Raw genomic sequence first — 22,717 nt, forward strand, 5'->3', positions numbered from 1 at the left:
CTCTGTATTACCGTTAGTCAACAGTCAGTGTTCAACAGGGTAGTAATCCATGTACCATACCCAAAAACAACAATAACACTTGAAACAAAAATGAATTTAAATTTGGGATTCATTTGACTTCCTCTGTGGTTACTCTTCTCAAGCCCATGTTTTAATCATTTCCTATTTGCTGACTCTAAATAACATCTAGGTTGAAGAAGACAACTAGGTTTTTGTTTTTTTAAAATTCAAACATACATGGAGAGATTTATTTGGGCAATCCCTTCATTTATGTTACACAGTCAAGCAGTTCATGTCTTCAGATATGTGCTGTTAAAGTCTCTCAAAGCAATTGCCTTTGGGAAGAATAGTTATCAAGTACTGTACACCCAAACCTGAGAAGTGACAACTAAGAATGCCAATAACTCAGACATTAGGGCTTCCAGCATGGTTCTAGCTAACTTATACAGTTCAGCATTGGCAACTGTGGATAAAGGAATGATACTGAGATTTACAATCTTGTCATGAGCTGTACTCACTTCTAAACTGAAGCCACAGAATGTCATGCTTATCAGTTTAATTAGACAACAAGCTAACTGAAATCATGAAAAGCTCAGTGCTTCATGTTTAATAAACACCAAATACTGTTGGGAGAATTCCCAGAGTGAGCTATTAAGAACAGACCTTCAATTATTAGATCAAATCACCATTCCATTCAATTGTCCATATAAATGGTCCAATTAATTCAACTTTCTAATTGGCTCATTGGTCTGGTTACTAAAAATTTAACATAATTTGCCTATTTAGCAACATACTTGAAATACATCTCCAGTTGATTTGAGATACTCAAAATCATTTGAAAGTATTCTGGAGTACTGAAAACTACAGAAAAATGAGTATGTACTAACGACTGGGTGTCATTCATTGAAGAAACTAGGAAAACCATCTACAGGTGCTTAAAAAACAACAACAAAAAACCCCCAACAAAAACAAAAACAAAGGGGAAAAGAGAGGAATTGAGAAAGACACAAAAGCAAGTATTAGTGAATGCTTCTTTGGAACCCAGGCCTTTTCCTCATGTGCTGCAGCGTGTGCTAAAGGCAGGAATGATCTCAGACCAATTTTCTGAATGAATGATGATGGAAGTGACCTTAGCACATTTTCCTTTCTTCCTCTTTCTGGAAACATAAAAAGCTACACTTAGTATTTTCAGTTTATCCACAGTTGCAGGCATTCCTCTTGCTCAGGTCAACTTTGAGCAGCATGATAGGGTATTCTACTGCCTAGGTTTTGGGTTTGGTCCAGTTAAAGTGTATGCAAGTAAAACACTAAAACTTCTCTATTCTTTTTTGGAAAACAAATATAAAAGTTTTAGCTCAGTTCACAGAAAATGCTCATGGTTGTGGTTTTTGGGATATTTTACTGTCTTTCCTTATAAGCCCAAGCAGATTCACTTACAGTTTTACTTTTGCACACTGTCACTAACAATTTAATGCCTAGTCAATGGAAATACAAACACATTACTGAATTCAGGAGCAAACAGATTTTCCTGAATGAAGGATAAATGCAGAGAGCTGCAGCTGTTACTATTCACAGGATGTGAATCTTTTTTTTTTGTCTTTTTCCTTTTTATCGGTACCGGGGATGGAATTCACAACTGCCTGCTTGCAAGGCAGGTGCTTATGCTGCTGAGCTAAAGCCCAAGGATGTGAATCTTTAGCTAACACCATAAATGTTATTTGGTGGGAGAAACAAAGGGACAAAGAACTTCCGAAGACTTTTTACTTCACTAAAGGAAGATATATTTATCATTTTCTTCATTGTTTGGTGGAAGTTTGAAATATATTGGTAGGGGCTGAATTGTGTTGTCCCCCCAAATATACATTGAAGTCCAAATCCCCACATCTCGGAATTTCACCTTATATGGAAACTGGGCTTTTATAGAGGTGATCAAATTAAAGTATCATTACACCTGCATTCAGAGATTGGTGACTTTATAAAAGGGGAAATTTGGATATAAGGACCTATAAGCACACAGGAATAAGCTGAAGAATAGGCAGAGTTATCCTGCCCCAGGTAGGAGGCTCCCTGAAGCCAGCAGGTGCTGAGGATATCATTCCTGAGCAGGCACCTGCACAGGTAGACTTGTCTGCCCATACCTGGACAGCAGGGTGGCCCCCAAACTATGAGAGGATGCATACCTTGTACAAAGCCACCTGGGGCTTGGTACTAGCAGCCCTAGCAAACTGCTACATCTACGGAAAAGTTTGTATTTTTCAAAGGATAACATCATCCGGAAGGGCAAGTTTCTCAAATGTTCTCTCTTGGCTGAACCACAAGATGATGTCAGGAACTAACTTACTAACTTGGGGAAGTGGTAAAGGAGGCCCTCGTGCCTACTTGGCCTCTTGGGCTCCTCCTTCCCAATGACTGAGGCTTTATGCATCACTTGCAGTGCCTTCCAGAATCAAAGAACCATTATCCTGAGAAACTAAGAACCATCTCACTCTGTTTCATTCCTGCCCACCCAGTTAGTTTCAACCCTGGATGGGCGCTTGTATGATCGATAACTCACCATGTCTAAGGAATTGGATGGGGTTAAGGTGTGTGTATGTGGGGAAGAGGATGAGCTCCTAAGTTGGGGGAGGATGATCTTCTGTTTCTTTTGTGTCATTCTCTGTTCTTAGAGGGCACAAAGGAAACCAAGACTGCCTGCTCACTACCACCGCACTTACCCAGGGACTCTAGGCTGAAACATATTTGGAGGTAGCAGAACAGAACTCTGGCTCCTATGATACTATTTAGGTCACATTAAAAAGCCAAATGCTTGTCTTGGTTTATTTCTTAAACCTACATTTAGTCATAGTCATCAAACTGTATCAACTCTTTCCAAAAAACAATATGTCTCTTCAATCTAACCTTTTCTTTAGCAGTACTGTGGATCCAGCCCACGATCTTTGCACTGAGCTATATTTTCAGCTCTTTTTAAATTTTGAGGCAAGATCTCACTATGCATTCCAAATTGGGCTCTAACTTGTAATCCTCCTGCCTCAGCCTCACACGTAGATGGGATTCTAGGCTTGATTCACTGTGCTTGGATTTTTGTTTGTTTTGCTTTTTCAGCATTGGGAGTGAACCTAGGGCTTCACATATGCTAGGCAAACATTCTACCACTGAGCTACAGCCTCAGTTCCTTTTATTATTTTGAGGCAGGGCTTTGCTACATTGCGTAGGTTGGCCTCAAACTTGGTGTCCTTCTGCCTCAAGCTCCTGAGAAGCTTGGATAGGAGGCACGCACCACTGTGCTTGTCTTGAATCTGTTAGTTCATTTTCTACTGCAGTGGTTTTCCATGGCGGCAAGATTGTTTCTCTATTGCCCACAACAGTCCATCTTTAGCCTCTCCTGCCCACACTTATATTTGGGGTAAAATCCAAATGTTTAAACATGGCACAAAACATGCTCCCAGTCTCAGCCTTTGTAGATCTCTCACTGTACTTCATAACTCTGTTTGCACTTGTTAGTCACTCTATCTTAAATACTTCCTCCACTTCGGTATGCCTGGTAAATACTTAATCCCTCAGTGCAAGGGTCATCTAATCTAGGATGCTATGTCCAGCACCCTGGAGAGGGAGCTACTTTGTGTATCAGGCTCCAAACATTTCCTTCATAGCTATAACCAAGTGCTGAACTCATGATAGCAAAAATCGTGAGTTTGGAGCTTGCCTCTCCTCTGCGATTTATAGTCTATACTATCTGCACCTAGTTAGGTACCTTGAGTAAAATCTGTTCAGTAAAATCCTGTTGAACAGGTTCAGAATCACCAAGGTCTTGCTGAGTATTCACAATGTTTGGTTAAATATTTTGAAAACATAGACTGTTTACAATTTGTAAAATCAATTTTGACAATTAGAAGCATTCTCAGGAATTTGTATCTATCTTAAATGATCTTGATCCTTTTCATTCAAAATGTAGTAGGATTACAACTTTGTCATAGGTTTTCTCCTATCCTTTCTTAAGGAAAAGAATGTAATTTTTTTTCTCCAACTACACAATTAGAGATGGGAGTTCTGACATTATGCCCAAAATGTAAACATGGCTCTCTTTGTGGTGTGTGGAAAACCCAGCAAAGGATATGTTTGGGCAAGGCAGTGTTTGAATATGGCCTTGCCACACACTGCATCTGTTTGTTCTGGCTTGAGAGCAGGAAAAAAATTCACCTCACTGCAAACCCCAACGATGTGTGGAGCTTAAAGAAATTTTCAGTTTAGTCTCAAAACTGTTTTTAAGGCAGCTGGAAACTTTCATTCGTCTTTGCAATCTTGTTCACAAGAATGATGATTATCATTATCCTTCGTGTGGCAGTAATTTAGAATACAAAATACAGCAACACTCTCTTTTGGGAGGCTGAAATTAGTTAATGAGAAAATATTTTTAGGACACTAGTAAAAATGTTAAGCTATTTTAAATCTTGTCACTGAAATGAAAACCAAAAGAATAGGAAGATAACTACAGAAAGGAAGAAGGAAACAGTAAATTCTCTGTTAACTTCTTTTGACATTTACCTTTATTACAAGTTTCTTACTGGTTTGTCAGTAAGCATTTATTTAACAGATATGTAAGTTCCCAAACTGTTAACTCTGACTGGAAATCTTAAGACAAAAGATGTGCAAAAGGTGACACTATTGTCCTGTTGGCCTCCCCCTAGCAAATCTCCCCTAGGACCCTGCACAGAAAAATGGGTCAAGGCTGGTTTCTAACAGCCTTCATTTCACAATGGGTGTCGGGTGAGGAGCAGCCCGGGAGGGCTGAAGAGGCCTTGATTCTGATCTAGGGCCACCGTAACCATGGGCCATGCTCATGCAGCAAACAGCTTTGAGCATAGTGGTTACTGCTTACTGGAACCCACGATAGGTGCCAGAAACATGCAGGTTCCTCAAATATGGTCCCAACCATGATGGAATTTACCAACTAGCTGAGAGAGAGAAACCTAAAATCTGACAATTGTTCAGAAAACAGGATTCACAGCTACAGTAGATGGAAAGCTCTCCACAACAAGTTGGACTTTTGTGCTGAGTTTATATTCATTATCTCATCCAATTCTCAAAGACATCCTAGGGGAAGGTACTACCAAGCAGATCTTTTGGATAAGAAAAACAAGTCTCAGAAAGGCTAATTAACTGGTGAAGGCCCCAGAGGCAGGCAGGGCTGAGATTCCAGTCCAAGCCATAGCTCCAACCCTTGTCTTTTGAGGCATTATGTAGTATGGCAGGTTGGGCCAGGTTGGGATACAGAAACCATACTGGCAGTCCATTTTGAGGGTCATGCAACCATTACTTAGAAAAAGGCAAAGGACATAGAGAAGAGAGTGTTCTTTGAGGCATAGGATAACAATATGCTTCAGCAGGTTTCCATGGAGGAGTCTGGCCCCAGGGAGGCCAGATGCCAGCTCTAGATGACACTAGATGGAAATCAGCACCTCAGTTTTTATTAGGTCAAGGAGTTGAAAATGAAAAAGTCACATACAAATGAAAGTGGACCCTTGACACATTTGACAAATGAACAACCTGGGTGATGACTGGAATGTTAACTTATGATCAAAGTCTTGAGTTACAACCTGAATGCTGGCTGCTTGTGTTTCCAGATGGTCTCAGATACAGATTTAACCCTTAAAGAGTTCTGGAAAGGAACATTCAGCATCCTTTCCTGTATGGGGTTCATTGAGAAATTCTGGGCCAGTGTCTCTCTGAGGACACTGAGATCTGCCTGTGGAAGGAGAGACTTTGAAGGCTGTGTGGAGGAGCCTGAGCTTTCGGTTGACAACTTGATTTGCAACCAGCCCTGGGGAACAAACTGAGTTCCTAAGTCAAGGGTCCACTTGTATAGCATAGTGCATTGATTGCCTTCTTTGGCCATGATTTGATTTCTAATTTTAGTTTCAGGGATTATTTTAACCTTAGACTCATTTCTTTTCATCATTTTGCCAACTGCAAAATACTGATATATTTATTATTGTATGCCTTAAGGGTTTCCCTAGCATTTAAATTTCACAACCTAAGTAGAGTAGTTTAGTTCATCACTTTTATTTCTAGTAAGTTCAAGTTTTCTGAATTTTATTATATATATATATATATATATATATATATATATATATATGTAAATGTCTCTTTTAGGAAATGACAAGAACCAAAACAGATAACTAGAATTGTTTTAAAGTATATTCATTCATGTATACTTGATCACAACAAATTATGAAATTGCCAAATTTCCTTCCATGTATCCCTATCAGATTATAACATCTGAAAACCTTTATTATAATCTGAAACTGAGAGGTACTGTATTCATTTGGGTTATATCAATTAAAAATTTAATGAAACACTGTTCTTTTATTTATTTATTTATTTATTTTTTGGTATGGGGGCCAAACTCACAACCTCGCACTTGCCAGGAAGGCACTTACGTCACTGAGCTAAATCCCCATCCCTTGTTCTTAACATATTTTTCATTAAGAGAAGTGTATCGATACTTCATTCCATAAATTACTTCTCAGTAATTGTAACAAAATATTTCTCTAAATATAAAATACTTGCTATTTGTACTTTGAGTTAGGTAATGAAGTGTTTTTATTTTTAAAAGTCAAAATGAATTCAACTTTTTTGAATAAATCTTCACTCAACAAAGTAGGAATTATTCTAGATGATTATAAAATATTTTTATCTATGATTACTAAGAATACAGAAAGAAGATATAAAACACGAAACTTTCATATATTCATGTACATATGAAATAAAACCTTCATTTTCCTTAAATTGCCTTAATGGTTATAGTAACTTATATGAAATAAACTAAAATTATTCCTTCTTTTCTCAGGTTATCAAATATTATACAATATAAACAGAAATAATCTCCCAAATTGTTTTCCCTATGCACTACACACTTTATATAACAATTATAGGTAAGTTAGTTGTAACTTTGTATTGGAGACTATTTCTAGAAATTGTAATAGAAAGCTGCAGTGTTCCGATATGCTTCCATTAAATATCTCCATAATCTTCAATTCAATAAGTATTTATTGAGCTCCTGCTATGTGTTTAACATATAGAATCATCTTGGGCTGTCCAGAGTCAATTTCAGAGTATGGTGCAGTAAGGGCCCATCTATTAGAGTTCTGTGCTACTGGGAACAAGATTAGGATTTCAATTTCCCTCTGTTGGTTAGCAGGTTTTGGTTTTCCTCTTGAATGGTCAACAGACTCGCTTACTGTTTAATGGCTGGGGTAGGACAAGGGGGTACTCTGCTGTTAACCCCAAATATGTGCTGTGATCATTGACTTCATACCACAACTACTGTTTTGTTAGACATCTGCATATAGTGCATATATATATATATATATATATATATATATATATACATATATATATATATATATTTTTTTTTTTGACACGACAAGTTTGTTTGTTTTCCTGGGTTTGAGTTTGGTCATCTGGAAAATAGAAAATAGAAATGATGATCTCTGGGGAATATTTGCCTCTAAAATGGAGTCTCTGTTTTTGTAATTCCCTCAAGCCATTTTTGCATATGTCTTATAGCTACATTATTCATTATGGTCAAAATGTGGAAACAATCTAAATGTTCATTAACTGAGAAACAGATACATAGAATTTGCTATTCCATAAATCAGAATATTATTTAGCTAAAAAAGGGTCAAAGTACCAATATGTGCTATAATATGAATGAACTTTGAAAACATTAAAGGAAAGAAGCCAATCACAAAAGATTACACACGGCACAATTACATAATTCCATTTATATGAGGACTCCAAAGAGGCAAAAACAATAGAAACAGGAGGTGAGAGATCTTATTTGCTCTCAATGAATTTTTGTTGGTACCAAACATAGGCTGTTTGTGATGAAGAATAAATTCAGATAACCAATGCCACACAGCTTAACACCAATTAAAAGTGAGGCAGCTTTCAATCCCTCTTATACTCTGTTGGTGGAGGGAGAGGCAGTACAGGGAGAGCTCCCAGATTGCTGGCAAATCAGCAAAGACAGACTTAGAGATGCATTAGGAGGAGCCCTGAGTGGCAGCAAGTCAGCAAAGATGGCCTTAGAGAGGTATTCCGTGGAGGAGAATGTCATCCCCACAAGCAGCAGAGAGAGGGCTCTCTAACACCACACAGAAGGCTCAGGAACTAGACCACTGTCACCTGGGTTGTTCACTGGTGTAGTCCCAATTTATCAATCTTGATATGTTTTCACAGCCTAAAGACCAGTACTTACAGAAACCAGATAATTCTGTTGATAGGTTTTAATGAAAATTTCAGATGCTGAATTCCCATTACACATTAATTACATTAGTTTAAATCCTCTTTAAAGTTTCTCACTTTGAAGTATTAGTTTAATCAATATGAAATTGATATTCAGTAACATATATTAGATATCATATTTTGCTAGCTACAGTAATGAAAGAGAGACTTCATAAACATTGTTAATCTCAGATTCTCACTTTGATAAATGAGCCCAGGGAAGAGTTGGGTGCTAATATATGAAAGTAGATGTCAATGCATTAAAGTCAAAGCAATGAACATTAATCATTAATGCTCATAACTTCATCCTTCAACATTAACCTTTGTGGACCAAATTTTGCTAGGTGATATTTGAAAAGCTCATCCAGTAAAGCAATACACTGCTATGCAAATGGAGAATTCTTCTTACAGATGCAAGACTCACAGGTAAATCTTTGGATTTTAGCTTGCTATAGTCTGTGTAAAATACAGATCCTTACTTACAGATCCACAATATTTCAAGGAAAAAATCTCAGGGAATATGAGTCATGGAGAAAGCCTGAACTATCAGCTGGAATCTAATAAAATATATTACTTCATTAGTGATTAAATGTAAACTTAGTCACCTTAAAAAATATGCAGTGCATTGAGTATTATCATTAACTATAAAATACCATGTAAATATTTTATTTTTATGTAAATACTTTAATATAAAAATAATGATCAATTTCACTGTGTCACAGATGTTAGTAAGATGCTGTCTTAATTTCAGTCGTCTAAGTGAACTGTAAGAAGTGAGTTTGGGGGTCACATTCTAAACATCTGCAAAGTTTTCAAGACTATGAGTTTCTAAGTAGTCAAGTACATGGTGGAAACTCTTCAAATTATGTTCAGTAATGAATAGCAAAAGACATTAAGGGGGGATCAAAGTGTTATATTTCATTCCTAATTTTCAACTTCATTTGTTATTCTCATCTCAATTATAGATTAGCAGTAATAAATCATCTATATATTTTCACAACATGAGAAGAAAGGCTAAAAAGTCATTCATGGAAATGATAAGGGACACCACAGACAGAGTACAAATGTAGACTCTAGTCAGATCATACAAGTATATGAGGTTGAATTAAATATAGGGTAATATTATCCTTTTAGGTATATCTCTATTATTATGCTAATCACGTGGTGTACTACTGAATTCGTCACATGGAATTGCAATTGTCTGTAATGTGTCTGCATTCTCATCAGCATGCCACAAAGTAGGACCAGTATTTTATCCTGGGATCACTGGCAGGACAGAATGGTATTTGGCCAAAAAGAAAATATTAAACAGTATTGTAAGTATATTTATATTAAACAATACATTTGTTTTAAGAGATTGAACTGATGAACTAGTACACAAAAGCATCAATTACAGGAGAAAAAAGTCACATAAGGTCATATTAAATGTGCTACTTGGAGATGATGAGCAATATAGTGCTAAATTCCTACATATGCCAGCTGTCAATAGCTTTCTACAAGCTATAATCATAACTAGAATTTATATCAATGTTTCTCTGAGTGTGCACCATATGTATCGGAGTTGCTTTTAGGAAGCTTATTAAAATGCAGATATATTCCATGCCATCTCTAGGTTCCATAAATATTGGAAGGAAGGCAGTGAAAAGGAATTTATTTTAAAAATAAATTCCCAACATATCTAGAGAATGAGAAACACTGAACTCTTTGCTCAGTGCAAAGAGTGAGCATGAATGTCTTTAATTCTTATTTAAGGGTATGTCTTTACTCATCTATATCCAAATCAGTTTCTAGCTCTGAAACAGAATGAGTTTGCACACTGACTGCCAACTCTGCAAACTTCTTACTGCTTCAGGCAGGATGGGGCAGGGAATAGTTGGCAATAGTTATCATGACCACAACAGTTATGGAAATCAGTAATTAAGGACACCAAGTTGGGATGTGAATAAATAAGTTTCCTGTGTGAATGTTTAAACTCGCAAGGGACCCTTAATGAAGACAGCTACACAAACCTGGTTGCCTTCAGGAGATTTATAACCAAAGGTAGGAGGAGGCTGAAATGAAGATGGCACGGAGCTCTAAGAGGTAGGGAACACTGTAGCAGTGAATGCTCAAAATAATCAACTCGACCAGTGAAGTAATGTAAAGAACCAAAAGTAGCAAGTTGCCATTTTAGGAAGTAAATTCAAATGATTCCTACATTATTTCTTACAAAGTTCATTAATAATGACTAACAATGCAAAATAATTTTTAGGATATTATGCTTATTTTAGTTATCATAAACCTGTCCAAACAATATTTTGATAGCATAAATAACTACTTTCTTAACTGATTCTATTATTAACTCTTATAGAATTCAGTAATAGCCAATATTCTTACCTAGAATACAACCTATTTAATAATCTTAACAACATATGATACTATAAGGGGCAAAGTCTCCACCTTTAAAGCTGGAATTCAAATGAAGACTCCAAAAGTAGACATTAGTTTTGGTATCTTAGGAGCTTCTAGCATTTAGATCCTTCCACTTGGTTAATAAAGAAAAAGTATAGATTTGTCCATAAACCATTTTCTCCTGTCTTAGATTATTGATTTTTTGAGAGGAAATTCTTTGGACACCTCCATCAAATTCCCATTACAGTGTTATTTGTCAGTACAGGAAAAGAAAAACAACTACACTGCTTTATGTCACGGTCAATATCTGCAAGAGCCATTCTGCAAATAAACAATAAAAATTTTAATCTTACTTTCATTGTTAAAACATACACATTAAGTGAAACATTTGGGACATAATTTTAAAAAGTGAAATTCCTTTTTTTCTATTAAAAAACACTGTACTACTTATCATTTCACTAGTAAAACCCTCTAAATGAAGCATTTCTATGGACTCAAGTGCCATTGTACATAAAGCAATTCAAGTTGAAATACGATTAGCAAAGCTAATATTGAAAATTATAACAACTGACCTTGGGCAACTCTAAGACTTTCTTCATGCCTCAATTTTCTGTTGTGAAATTGGAGGGTTGGAAATTGGAAGAAGTCATTACTGAGGTGACTTTCAACTTAACATTCCAGGATACATTATTCACTTAGTTTACTGTTTTGTTTTTTTTTAAACCAGCACCTTGTTTAAATTACCTTTCTCTGCTTTGGTGTGACTCCCTCAGCACCCCACCTAATCCACACAGCAATAACTAATGAACAAAAACAGCCTTAGCTCAATCATACTTGCATAGCAGTTTTTTGAAAGTGTTATGTGTCTAATAAATCTATCAAGAATAATTCCAGGGGAAATATCTCTACATTTATTCCCACTTATTATAATACACTTATTAATAGAAAATCCTTGTCCAGAGGGAAGGCTCATAAGATGCGTTTTTAAAAGGTCTCCAACCTATTGACGTCCTCTGAAACCTCTAATAGAAACACCAAGACACAGATTCAATTTTACTGTACTCTTGCTCAATATATCCTGCAGTCTGTTTTTCTTTGCCCTTTGGAAGTGTTTCTTATATTCACTTCCATTCAAAGAAAAATACAACAAGTAAGTGAAAAGGCTAAGAAAGCAGGCAAAAATGTCAGTAAAAGGGCAGTATGATATTTAAATATTTTTGGTTTTGGGAAAGAATACTATGTACAGTGTGTTACCGAAAGATGTCAAATACTGACAAAGTTACATGGCTTCACACTCCTCGGATGATACAGAACAGAATAAAACAGAACAAATAGGAAAGAATACTACCTTTGCAGAGGCATGATTTCACAAGCCATTCTCAGTGAAATCTCACAACTGTCCTCCGCGGCAAGTCTGGCCCTTGTACAGTGCACGTCTGCTTCCAGTGGCTCAGCGGGGCTTGGGAGGAAGGCTGCACCTCCCGGCAGGAGAAACCACTTGCTCTGCAGTTTGCCAATGTGCTGCTGGGAGATCTCAGCCTCCAAACTTCTTCAGGCAAGGCTATTTATCGGTTGCCTCTCCACAGTTACACTGCAGTCCACTCTGACCTTTTGTTCCAGGGAAGCAGCTGAACCACCCAGCCAATCAGGAGCAGCTGCTGCAGGGTGAAAGGCGCTCCTGCTCCTCCTCCTCTCCCCCCCCTTCCTTTTTCTCCCTCCCCTCCCCTCCCCTCCCCTCTTGCTCTTGGGCTCCTCAGTGGGCTTGCCAGTTCTGGTAACTTGAAACTTTCCTCTGAACAGTTCCACAGACAAGCTTGTCAGTCTGGAGAAGGTAACCAATAACTAACTGCAACACAGAAGAGTCCTGTACTTCTCAACACTGCAGACACAACAGCCCGAAGGGAGATCCATTTGTCAACGAAATATGCTGCCACCAAAATTAAAGGTTTCTGTGGCAGAAGGCAAGTACTAGGCTGTGTCTCTTTTCTTCCTTAAAAAAAAGAAAGAAAAAGCTAGCCTTGGAAGGCATGAGAGGTTTCTAGAAGGAAGGCATGCTTCTAGACCCTTGCCCTGCCCGCATTTATTTCCTGCTGATGTTTGTTGACACTGCGGTGGTTACAGTCACTGGTGACATCATCCAAGGCACGTCGCTCCCCTTCTGGGTAGGATACTTGCCCTTAGACTGAGCTGCCTCCTGAGGGATCAATGCGCCTATGCTCTACTCTGTCATTTTTTTTTTTTCTGTTAAAATTGAATGTGTTTATTTACAGTCATTTTCCTATATGAACACCAACTGCATTTTGGGGACAGTTGTTGCTTAATTTTACTACTATAGGTAATACAAACATCCATTTTCCGTAAGATCTTCTAAATTTGTGTTATCTTCTCTTGTAATTTTTCCTTCAGGGAATACTAGGAATGGAATATTAGGGAGTTTCTTAGGAGCATAATTGCAAATTCATAGATTTCATATATTGCAAGAACACTAGTAAAAATGCATCTACACAAATTTCTTTTACATCACAAGCATTATAAAGAGCTACAACTAAGCTCAGACTTATGAATTCCAATAGAAAAAGAGAACCAGAGAACCAGAGACTCTATGACATTCAAACCTTTTGGGAGTTTGTAGATCCAAACAGACATCCTATTCTCTTGTAGTTTAGTTTTAAGACTACTCATAATTCTCGATTTACAACACAAGGTCCTATTGTAAGGTGTCTGTTTTCTTTTGCTATACTTGGTAATAAAAGTTTTTCATTGCCTGACTAAATCATTATTATGGCATGTGCCTAGATGTTCCCCCAAAGCCTTGTGTGGTCATAGGTGGGGAGTGTTAAAGGTAACTAACTGGCTTAGGGTATATGATGCTGAGATACAGGGTGCCCTGCCCTGGGTACCAAAAGGTGGGTACCCTAGATGGAATACAAAGGGACAGAGAGAAGCTGCTTTGCTGCCTCCTGCCTGCCAAGAACTATTTCTTCCCTGTGAAGCCTCTCTGCCATTGCATGCTGCCTTGTGGCTTGCTGATTATAGTTTGAAACCTCTACAAACTGTGAGCTAAATAAATCTTTCCTCCTTTAATTTTGAGTATTGGGTATTAGTAATGAGAAAGGCAACTAAAAGAATCATTTACCATGTTTACGAAAGTAGATTAATCTCCTGAAACAATGTTTAGCCATTATGATAGATTATAAATAACTAAAATCTGCCTTTGAAAACAGTAAGAGTTAAGTACAAAACTTTTTCTCTTCTTTTTCCTCTTCTTTCCTTCCTTCCTTCCTTCCTTCCTTCCTTCCTTCCTGTCTTTTCTTTTTTGTAGTATTGAGGAAGTATACTAGTACTGAACTACATCCCCAGCCCAGTCAAAAATTCATTTAAATTGAAACTGTTAAATTATTTTTGACTCTAGATTTGAAAATTCTAACTTGATTCTCCAGTAACAATCACTTAGTTCTGTATTTCCATACTTTTCCATTTTCCAAAAATGTTTTTGCTTGAGGTAGAAATCATTTTATTCACAGTATCTACTTTATTGATGTGTAAATTCAGTGCCATAAAAAGGCAGTGGCAGACAGATTCTGCATGCAGGTCCCCTGCCTGCTCTGGACCCCATTGCACACCGTGGTGCTGACTCTGTTCTATGCGTGATTTTAAAATACCTCAGCAGATGTAAATACCTTTAGAAATTAAGCTCCAAATGACAGAAATATTTTGTCTTTTCTGAGTTTTATGAATATATCAATACTAGCTGAATAAAATAGATAGGAGTTCAACTTTCACCATTTATGTGTGAAATTCAACTATAACTTACATTAATACATTGAAAATGTTACAGGGAACTACAATACCTATCTATCTATCTATCTATCTATCACGAGTTGAGTCTTCCTATCAATATGCCTCTAACATACCTTATTACTCAGTTAGAATGTCATGGTTATTTACATAAATTTACTAAAATGATATCTCTTTTTAAGTCTATGTTTTGTTTTTTATCACTTTTTGGGTATGGGTTGTGGCTCATTGATGGATCTGTACCTGGATTGCATTTCTCCCTGTTTATCCCAGCCTCTGCTGGAGTGCTTTGTACTGACTCTGTAAGCTACATTTCTTCATGAGTCCCTCTATGTGCAGCACTCTTAGCTGCAGACACTTTTCCCTCCTGCACTGCTGTCTCTTCATTTAGCTCTCTACTCAGCTCTCTTTATTTTACAGTATCTGCAGAGGACAACCAGCCCTCCAACCAATGGCATGCAGGGTAGAATGACACTTCCCTGGCTCCCCTCTGCACTGAGATAGTGGGTTCACCAGCATATGCTGCTTTTTCACCCCTTATAAATCTTGGCTCCTGGGTTGTCTATTGCCAGCTTGCTAAACATTGCAAAAGAAAGTCACAGAACCCTGGCACCTAGATACACTAAACATCTATGCTACTTAACCTCAGTGTGAACCACAACACTCTGTGTGGCAACCTTGATTCATTGTCTTTAACCGATTGTTCACTCCATTACGCCACTTCCACAGTAGCCCCTGCAAAGCTTGTCTTGCAACACAACCCTGACCCCTCTCAGTTGCTAACTCCTGAGAAAGTCAAGATAATCAAACAGGGTGCCTTTGGCTTTCTTTGGTCCACTTACCTTTCCCTACCCCAATACATATCTTGCCTCAGAAAAGTCCTCATAGGACCCATCCCTTTCTTCTTCCTCTTGAAGAGGCCTGACATCTTCTATAACTTAAATCTGTCCCTCAATCCCAGACAGGCACCAGGAGGAGTCCCTGTGCCTTACGATGTCTTCCTCTCCAGTCCTACCCTCTGGTGCTGCAGTGCCACTTCCCGCCTTCCCACTGACATACTTACTCCAGATCTACTTCTATGGTTTCCGACTTCCTCATAAAGTCTCCTTCGGCCCATGCCAGTGGACTCTAGACTTTGCCGTTCTTCTGGAACTGCTTTGAAGGCCACCATGTTCTTTTGGTCACTAAATCTAAATGCCTTTGTTTAAATTCTCTGCTATTTTTAATGTTTCTGAAATAGTCACCTTTAGATTTCTGCAGATTGTTGGTTCTCTGTGATCTTTGCTGAGAATTTTCCAAACTTCCTGATCATCAACCTTTTACGTTATTTGCCTCCAAGACTGACAGTATTCAGAACAAACACTCAATAAATTCGGCTCAGGAATTCTGCCCCTGGGGATGCGATCCTGACCGCATCACATAGGCAGTGTAAGCCTGGACAGGCTGTGGAGAAGCTTTGCCGCGAGGAATCAGTGAGATCATGTACACAAAAACACAGAACAGTGTTGGGCAATTATAAATGCTCAATAATCATTAATACTGTCATCTTAGTCAGCAAATTAGAAAATTCACATCATCTGCTCTCCAGTCTCTTTCTCCTAGCCCTTCATGTTAAAGGTGTTATTCTCTTTATGAAACAGATACAAGTCATGAGTCATCTCTGTTCATCCCACTTCTCTCTTTAACCAAATCCATTAATTGCACTGTCGGGTCTGTCAGCTCAGTGTGCCTACATCAGCAGTCAGCTGGACTAGCTGCCTCCACTCACACCATCTCCAATCCATGCATTCCACTGTTACAATGAATCTCCTGTGGTGGCTGCCACCTCCTCACTCACTCCTCTGCTCAAAAATTCAATAGTCCCAACTACTTCTTACATGACCCTCACCTGATTCACATTTTTTTGTTTTTGTACTGGGGATTGAACCAAGGGCCTTTTCGATGAGCTGCAGCCCCACTCCCTTTTCATAAGACAGGGTCTGGATAATGTGGCTAGGCTGGACATGAACTTGTGATCTTGCCTTAATCTCCCAGGGTACAAGAATTATAGGCAGACATAACCATGTCCTGCTCCCTGTCCTTTTTATTATGAGGTTTGAGACTCCATTAATGAAGACCAACTTGCTGCTTAGGCTCAGCTCTCAAGGAAACAACTCCAGGAGCCTGGGCTACCCTTTTTAAATCTGCTCTGAACTTTTTACCTAAACATTTGCTTATGGTATTTTCTTTACCTGAATAATCTCTCTCTGCATCCTCTCTCGCCAAACTTCTCTTCATATTTTGCACCTGGGCCAGTTGGAAGAAACCTCTTGTCCCTCTGAATTCATATATTCTTTTGTATGTTTGTGCACATTTATCTTTCTTCCTGAGAATTTCATTTATTTATTACAGCCCTGTTGGATTGTAATGTCTCCAGGATAACTACTGTATACTCCTGTAGCCCTTATGCAGCACAGACAATAAGTGTTGAATGAATTTATGGGTAAGTAGATTACCTCTCCTAGAGATTCTAAAGCAGTGATGTTGAACATTTTAGAGATGAGTGCCCAAACTACTAAATCCACTTACTTATCACAAAGTGACAACACTGCAATTAAACCTGAATACCTCAGGGCCTCAGTTTAGAAAAACAAAACAACAACAAAACACTATTCATACATTAACAACTTTTGTCTTAATAGAAAAACAACACACGTGCCATAGGTTCACCATCACTGCTGTAAAGCATAAGTCCTTCCATTAGATTGCATTTATCAAGCAATATTTCTATCCACTTTTCAACATCTTCCACTGTAGGGTTACACTTAAATGAAATGCTTCAGGACAATGGTATCAACAACATAAGAAATAAAGTAGCCAGATCATACAATGATACAGAGATGTAAAATGTAAGATTCTAACCAAAACTTCTGAAATCTCTTGAGCAGTATAGCTAACCAATTTCTCTTGAGTTGTTTATTTCCTTTTCCACACTTTACATGGCTTGTAGATTTCTAATTTTCTTACATAACTTCTTCAGCAGATTCCAAGTGTTTGGCCTTGCTCTATCAGAAAAGCTATGAGTGCTCCAACAATAATGTGGCTGCATTGGCTTTAATTTCAAATAAATTAGAAACAACTAAAACCCAAAACCACTTCTTGACCATTTTAGTTTGGCTGCACATGTTGTTTTAAAATCAAATTGATTTATTTCCTAAGACATAATAATATATTAAAATAATCTCTTTCTTACAAGTTTGGTAAAAAGGTGATTCACAGCCAAGAGTTTGGGCATATATTTATATGTATGTTTATATTTTTATTTTAAATTAATCTTTGTATAGTACATTAGGGAGAAATGCCCCCCACGAGATAATACCTAGTGTTTATAAACAACAATGACTAAGTTTGACATGAGTTTTTTTTTTTTTTCATAATCACAAAGCCAAGATTTTAGGACATATATAATTTAGATACTCTGGAGTAGCTGTTAAGAAGCATAATTCCTGAAGCTACTGCTCCAACAATCTGCTAGAATACTAGTAAATTTCTGAGCATATCATAAAAAAAATTTATCATTGAAATGTCACAAAAAAAGGAAATGAAGTGTGGTATAGGTAAGGAAACTAACACTGGTTACAAATTTATGCTATCATAATAGATGGTACCGTGATCTGGATACCAGTGATCAGGTATAAAAGGCCATGCAGTCTTATTATAGCTGTCCTAACTCATACACTGGGCCACTGTAACCTCCTCTGTTACTCTGAGTCAGCACTGTTTTTGTGCATGTGTGTGTATTAGTGGTAGAAACCAGCTGCAGTTGTATGGGCGGAAGGAAGTGGTTGGGTTGAGTGTTAGAGAAAAGAGGAAAGTGGAAAGAGAAAAAGATGGAAAATCAGTTTTAAATTGTATTCTTTTTTAAAAGGAAATTGTTTATGTTTGTGGTGCACAGCAAATATATTAATCAAGAAGTACTGGTACATACATGGCACATGTTGATTCTTTGTACTTTCTCTTCTTTTCTCTTCCCTTCCCTCTGCCCCATCTCCAAATCCCTTTCTTGTCTCCACAAAGTCTGTTTTAAATTCTATTCTTAAATGTATTTTTTTTTTTTTTCGTTTTTATCGGTACCAGGGATAGAACTCACGACTACCTGCTTGCAAGGCAGGCGCTTATGCCGCTGAGCTAAATCCCCAGCCCCTAAATGTATTTTTTAATTAAAATTAATTTAGGGAAGTGGCAGGTGGTCTCCAAGTGGATTTTATGTAAAAACCTAGAGTATTTAAGAATATTTATAAAGTATGTTAAAAGATTTATTTTAGAAAGCAAAACAATGACACTAAGAGCAGACTCAATCTAACTGGAATAAGGAATTTCTAGTTAGGAATACTATCCAGCAATAGCAAAATAAATATGCTTACTTTACACAAGATCAAAACTTATAATGATAATAAACGTAAGTAAAATGCATCTCCTCAGTTACTAATTAGTTTCATCTAGTTTATGTTGGTAGATTGCTGGAAAAAATCCCAGGGGGTAGAAATTATATCCTTGTCTTACCAAAGATCTACCTCTTTAATTCTAATGATGAATCTTGCTTTTAAAACTATGTATAGGTTCTTCTTTAAAATATATCAGAATAGGTTTGTTGAACTCTCTGTTGGCTCATAATGTTCATTTATTTAGATTCTAAAATCTTAAGGAAGGGGAAGGAGTGAGGGGAAGTGTTGGGGAAGGAGTGAGCTGCTGGTGGTAAGGTAAGTTTTAGCAGCTTAGATCCTGGGGTGCTGGCTTGGAACTCTCTGCCTCACCAGCTGGAGGACCTACCAGTGCCAAGCAGAAAGTGAGACTCATATTGGAAGAAATAAGTACTGGTTTATAGTTCAAATATAAGTAATAATTCAAGGTACATAAAGTAGTATAGACAGGCAAAAATGCACGCACAACTGTTCTATTTTTTAAGTGAATTCTTGTCAGAACTGAGGGACTACAATTTTTTCCATAAAAAGTGGTTAAAAATAAATTCTTTGAGACAACTTACATAATTGTTCCCCAACTTTCTGGGACAGGGAAAAATCCAAAGTTTTGCCAGATGGAATCTCAGTTAGTGATGATTGCCAATAAATAAGTGCTTCGAGCACATTTTCCTGGAATGGGAGTCCCTGGGCATGACTTTCTCCAAATCTCTCCTGGGAGTTCAGATAATAGTGTTTCTGTTCTCACAAAACAAGTCATGTCCCACACAACAGCTGCCACCACACCTGAGATCAGCTGTCTCAAATTGTCCCAGTGACCTTTCACCCCGTTAAATGATATTTCCTGACAGACGAGAAGCAGGCTTCAGCACAGCTTTTGCAGAGAATGTCAAAACTGTTTAGTGCGATATGGTAATGAACTGGCTGCCTCTGTGTCCACAGACATCAGATAAACTCTTCATATTTCTGAGACGAGACATCAAATCCTGAGCTCAAGCATAAAATCTCTCAGTGTCAACGCACTGGCTGGTAAAATTAATTCACTGTAACACAAGGTGGAATGCTTTGTTTTAAAGCAGTCCAATAAAAGAATAAGGAAAATTTAATTAAAAGGAAATTAACAAGCATGATACCAAGAATAGGTAATGTTTTTAAAAAACATATTATTAACTCTTAAAATATCCAAATCCCAAATGCATCTTAAATGATTTGAATTTTAAAAATTTAAAAAATTGGAACCAGTATACTAAACAATTATGCATATGTATGTTTCTAATTTCGATTAACTCCATTCATGTATAGAGCATTGCTAGAATTCATAATGACATCAAAAGCATTTTTCTTATGGGATTTTAGTGAGGAAATAATGTATTAGAAAAAGAAGTTTCAATTAAGTTAGAAAATAAATTTGGTTTATAATAAAGCTAATAAAACTACTGCTCCCTCAAATTGGCACTTAAATTGATTCATTATTTAAATAAAGAAAATGTATAGTAGGCATTTCACTATATATATGTATATCCAAATGTTGTTTTATGTCTTAAATATGTGTAATGTATAATAAAAACACTAGAAGAATATGCACTGAAAATTAATTATGATCCTAGAACTCTCCAAATACTACTTTAAGAAGACAATTTAAAAACATAAATTGAGCCAATTTTAAGTCTGGAAACAGACCAGTAAAATACTTTTGAACAACTGTAAGTACCTCTGGAAATAACATTACCCTGGACTTCAAATCACTGCATGAAATAGATAAATAGTACAGAATTTGGTAAACCAAGTGATAGCTGAAGAAGTGTAAACAAAATACTAGTCTCCCTCTTCCTTCCCTGCCCAGGAGCCCTTTGCCGTCATGGGTTCTCTCCCATTCCTTTCGTTCTCCTAACTCGGTTCCCTGTTTACATTTTTATTGCTTAACTTCTACATTATAGCTTTTTCTCCTAACAGGCTTTCCTGCTTTTGTTCAGTCCCACACTAAATCCAGATTGTACAGAACTGATCTAAGCACTGTTTAATCATGTCAAAAAGTTTTGATTTTAATTTCCTACAAAGTAACAGCTAAATTCCATATACATGCTCAGCCCTCTTACTCTACTTTCTGAACAAAGACCTTGTCACCTTCTGCTTCGCAGGAACTGGGGGTTCACTCTAACTAACCTGCTTTGGCCCGCTATTACACTTTGTTTCTTACCGTATGTGTCTATTTGGACTTTTCCCCTAGCTCGGAACACCCTCCCTAACCCAAACCACCCATCCAAACAAGTCTTTTTCAGCTTCTCAGGAGCTGCCCACTGCACTGCCCTACTCAGGGGATTTCATCCTCCTGCTGGGTGAAGTCTTAAGTGCAAATCCAAAAGCAGTTCAAGTATCACACCATGCCATTTCTCTACAGTGTGACAGTCAACACTTCCTCCTGGGCTTCCTTGATTTAAAAGGAAAACATTTTTTCATATTCTAAATTACACAGTGTACTTTCATTATAAAAATTGAAAAATACAGACAAGAAGATGGAAGTCAAATACAATCTCACTCCTCACATAAAGTATTTGTATGAGTCTATACTCCTCTACTTAAAAAAATTCACATGTAGTTATAAAAGGTGGAACAATGTGTGGATGTCCCTAAACTATATAATTAAAACTATATAATTAAAAATGCTTAAAAGGGTAAATTTTATGTTATGCATATTTTACTACAACAAAAATGAGATTATGCCATATATAATACTACTTTAACATTTTTCATGTAATAATTAATTTTCATGACATTTCTAATCCTCAAAAAATACTTTTTGTGGCTAACATTATATAGCAGCAGTTTTAAAATTATAGTTCATATACCATTACAGTTCCTGAATCTCTTTGGGGGGAATTCACAACATAAAAGTTGTTGTTACAGTAATGCAAAGTTGTAGCTTCCCTTTTCATCCTGACTTGCTAATGAATGTACAGGGGAGTTTTCCAAAGGCTGCAGGATGACTGACAGGGGGACACATTGAATGCAAAAGCAGGTATGAAAATTGTGCTGTCTTCTATTAAGCCAGAAACTAGGGAGTTTTGCAAAAATAGAGATCTTCTCATATTTCTTTCATTTTGGAAAATACGTTACATTTTATAAAATATTTAGGTTAAAACACTTATTGTCAAATTTTGACAAATACATATTTAAAATTTTTCCTTTTTAATTTCTAACAGTTAATTTCAATAGATATAATCCACACAAATGAAAATGCATTCTCAGTAATGTTTAAAAATATGGCAAATCTCATGAAACAAAAACTACTGTTGTTTAACAAAGCATATGTTTGTCACAGTTTATTTAATAGTTCCATACTGCTAAACTCTGAAGTGTGACTCGCTCATTACACATCCAAATGAACTTGTGAGGTAGTTAACTGGGATCTAGCTTTATGGGCTCTGGAAATGTGCAGTCTCGCATGACCTGTGATTAGAAGAGTGGCATGCTTGATTTAATGCTCTGCTGGCACCATTTTGAAATTTTTAGCAAGTATGGAACAAGGAAGTCTAATTTTCACTTTGCGAGGGGTGAGGTTTGGGGCTTGTGGGGGGTCACACACATTAAGAAGCTAGTCTTGCTGACTGGCTATAGCAATTTGGAGGGCAATGGTGAGGCTGGAAGCATAATTTCAGAGGCCATGTGGGTAAAGATGAAATTTAAAAATGTCGCTGGATGCGAGTATCAGGAATACAAACATCTTGACAGGAGCTCAGTGGACTGAGAGCGTGGAGGAGCTCCAAGCTTGAGAGGGCTAGAAATGA

The 22,717-nt window shown here is 37.2% G+C and overlaps 1 protein-coding gene across 3 annotated transcripts in view; it reads right to left on the reverse strand.

The window, feature by feature from the left end:
* Fam13a (family with sequence similarity 13 member A) overlaps positions 1-22,717 on the reverse strand; it is a 315,293-nt gene that overhangs the window by 70,916 nt on the left and 221,660 nt on the right. Inside the window, exon 1 of one of the 3 annotated variants that reach the window (XM_003467510.5) lies at positions 12,026-12,336. The exons of the other annotated variants lie outside the window; for them this stretch is intronic. Coding sequence (XP_003467558.3) covers positions 12,026-12,054 — 29 coding nt within the window. The 5' untranslated portion in view covers positions 12,055-12,336. Of the gene's footprint in view, positions 1-12,025; positions 12,337-22,717 lie in introns of those variants that run through there. 3 annotated transcript variants of the gene reach the window in all.

The sequence above is a fragment of the Cavia porcellus genome, unplaced genomic scaffold, assembly GCF_034190915.1.
Source record: "Cavia porcellus strain 051 isolate PalLab524CR breed Dunkin Hartley unplaced genomic scaffold, mCavPor4.1 scaffold_4, whole genome shotgun sequence".
Classification (NCBI taxonomy): Eukaryota; Metazoa; Chordata; class Mammalia; order Rodentia; family Caviidae; genus Cavia; species Cavia porcellus.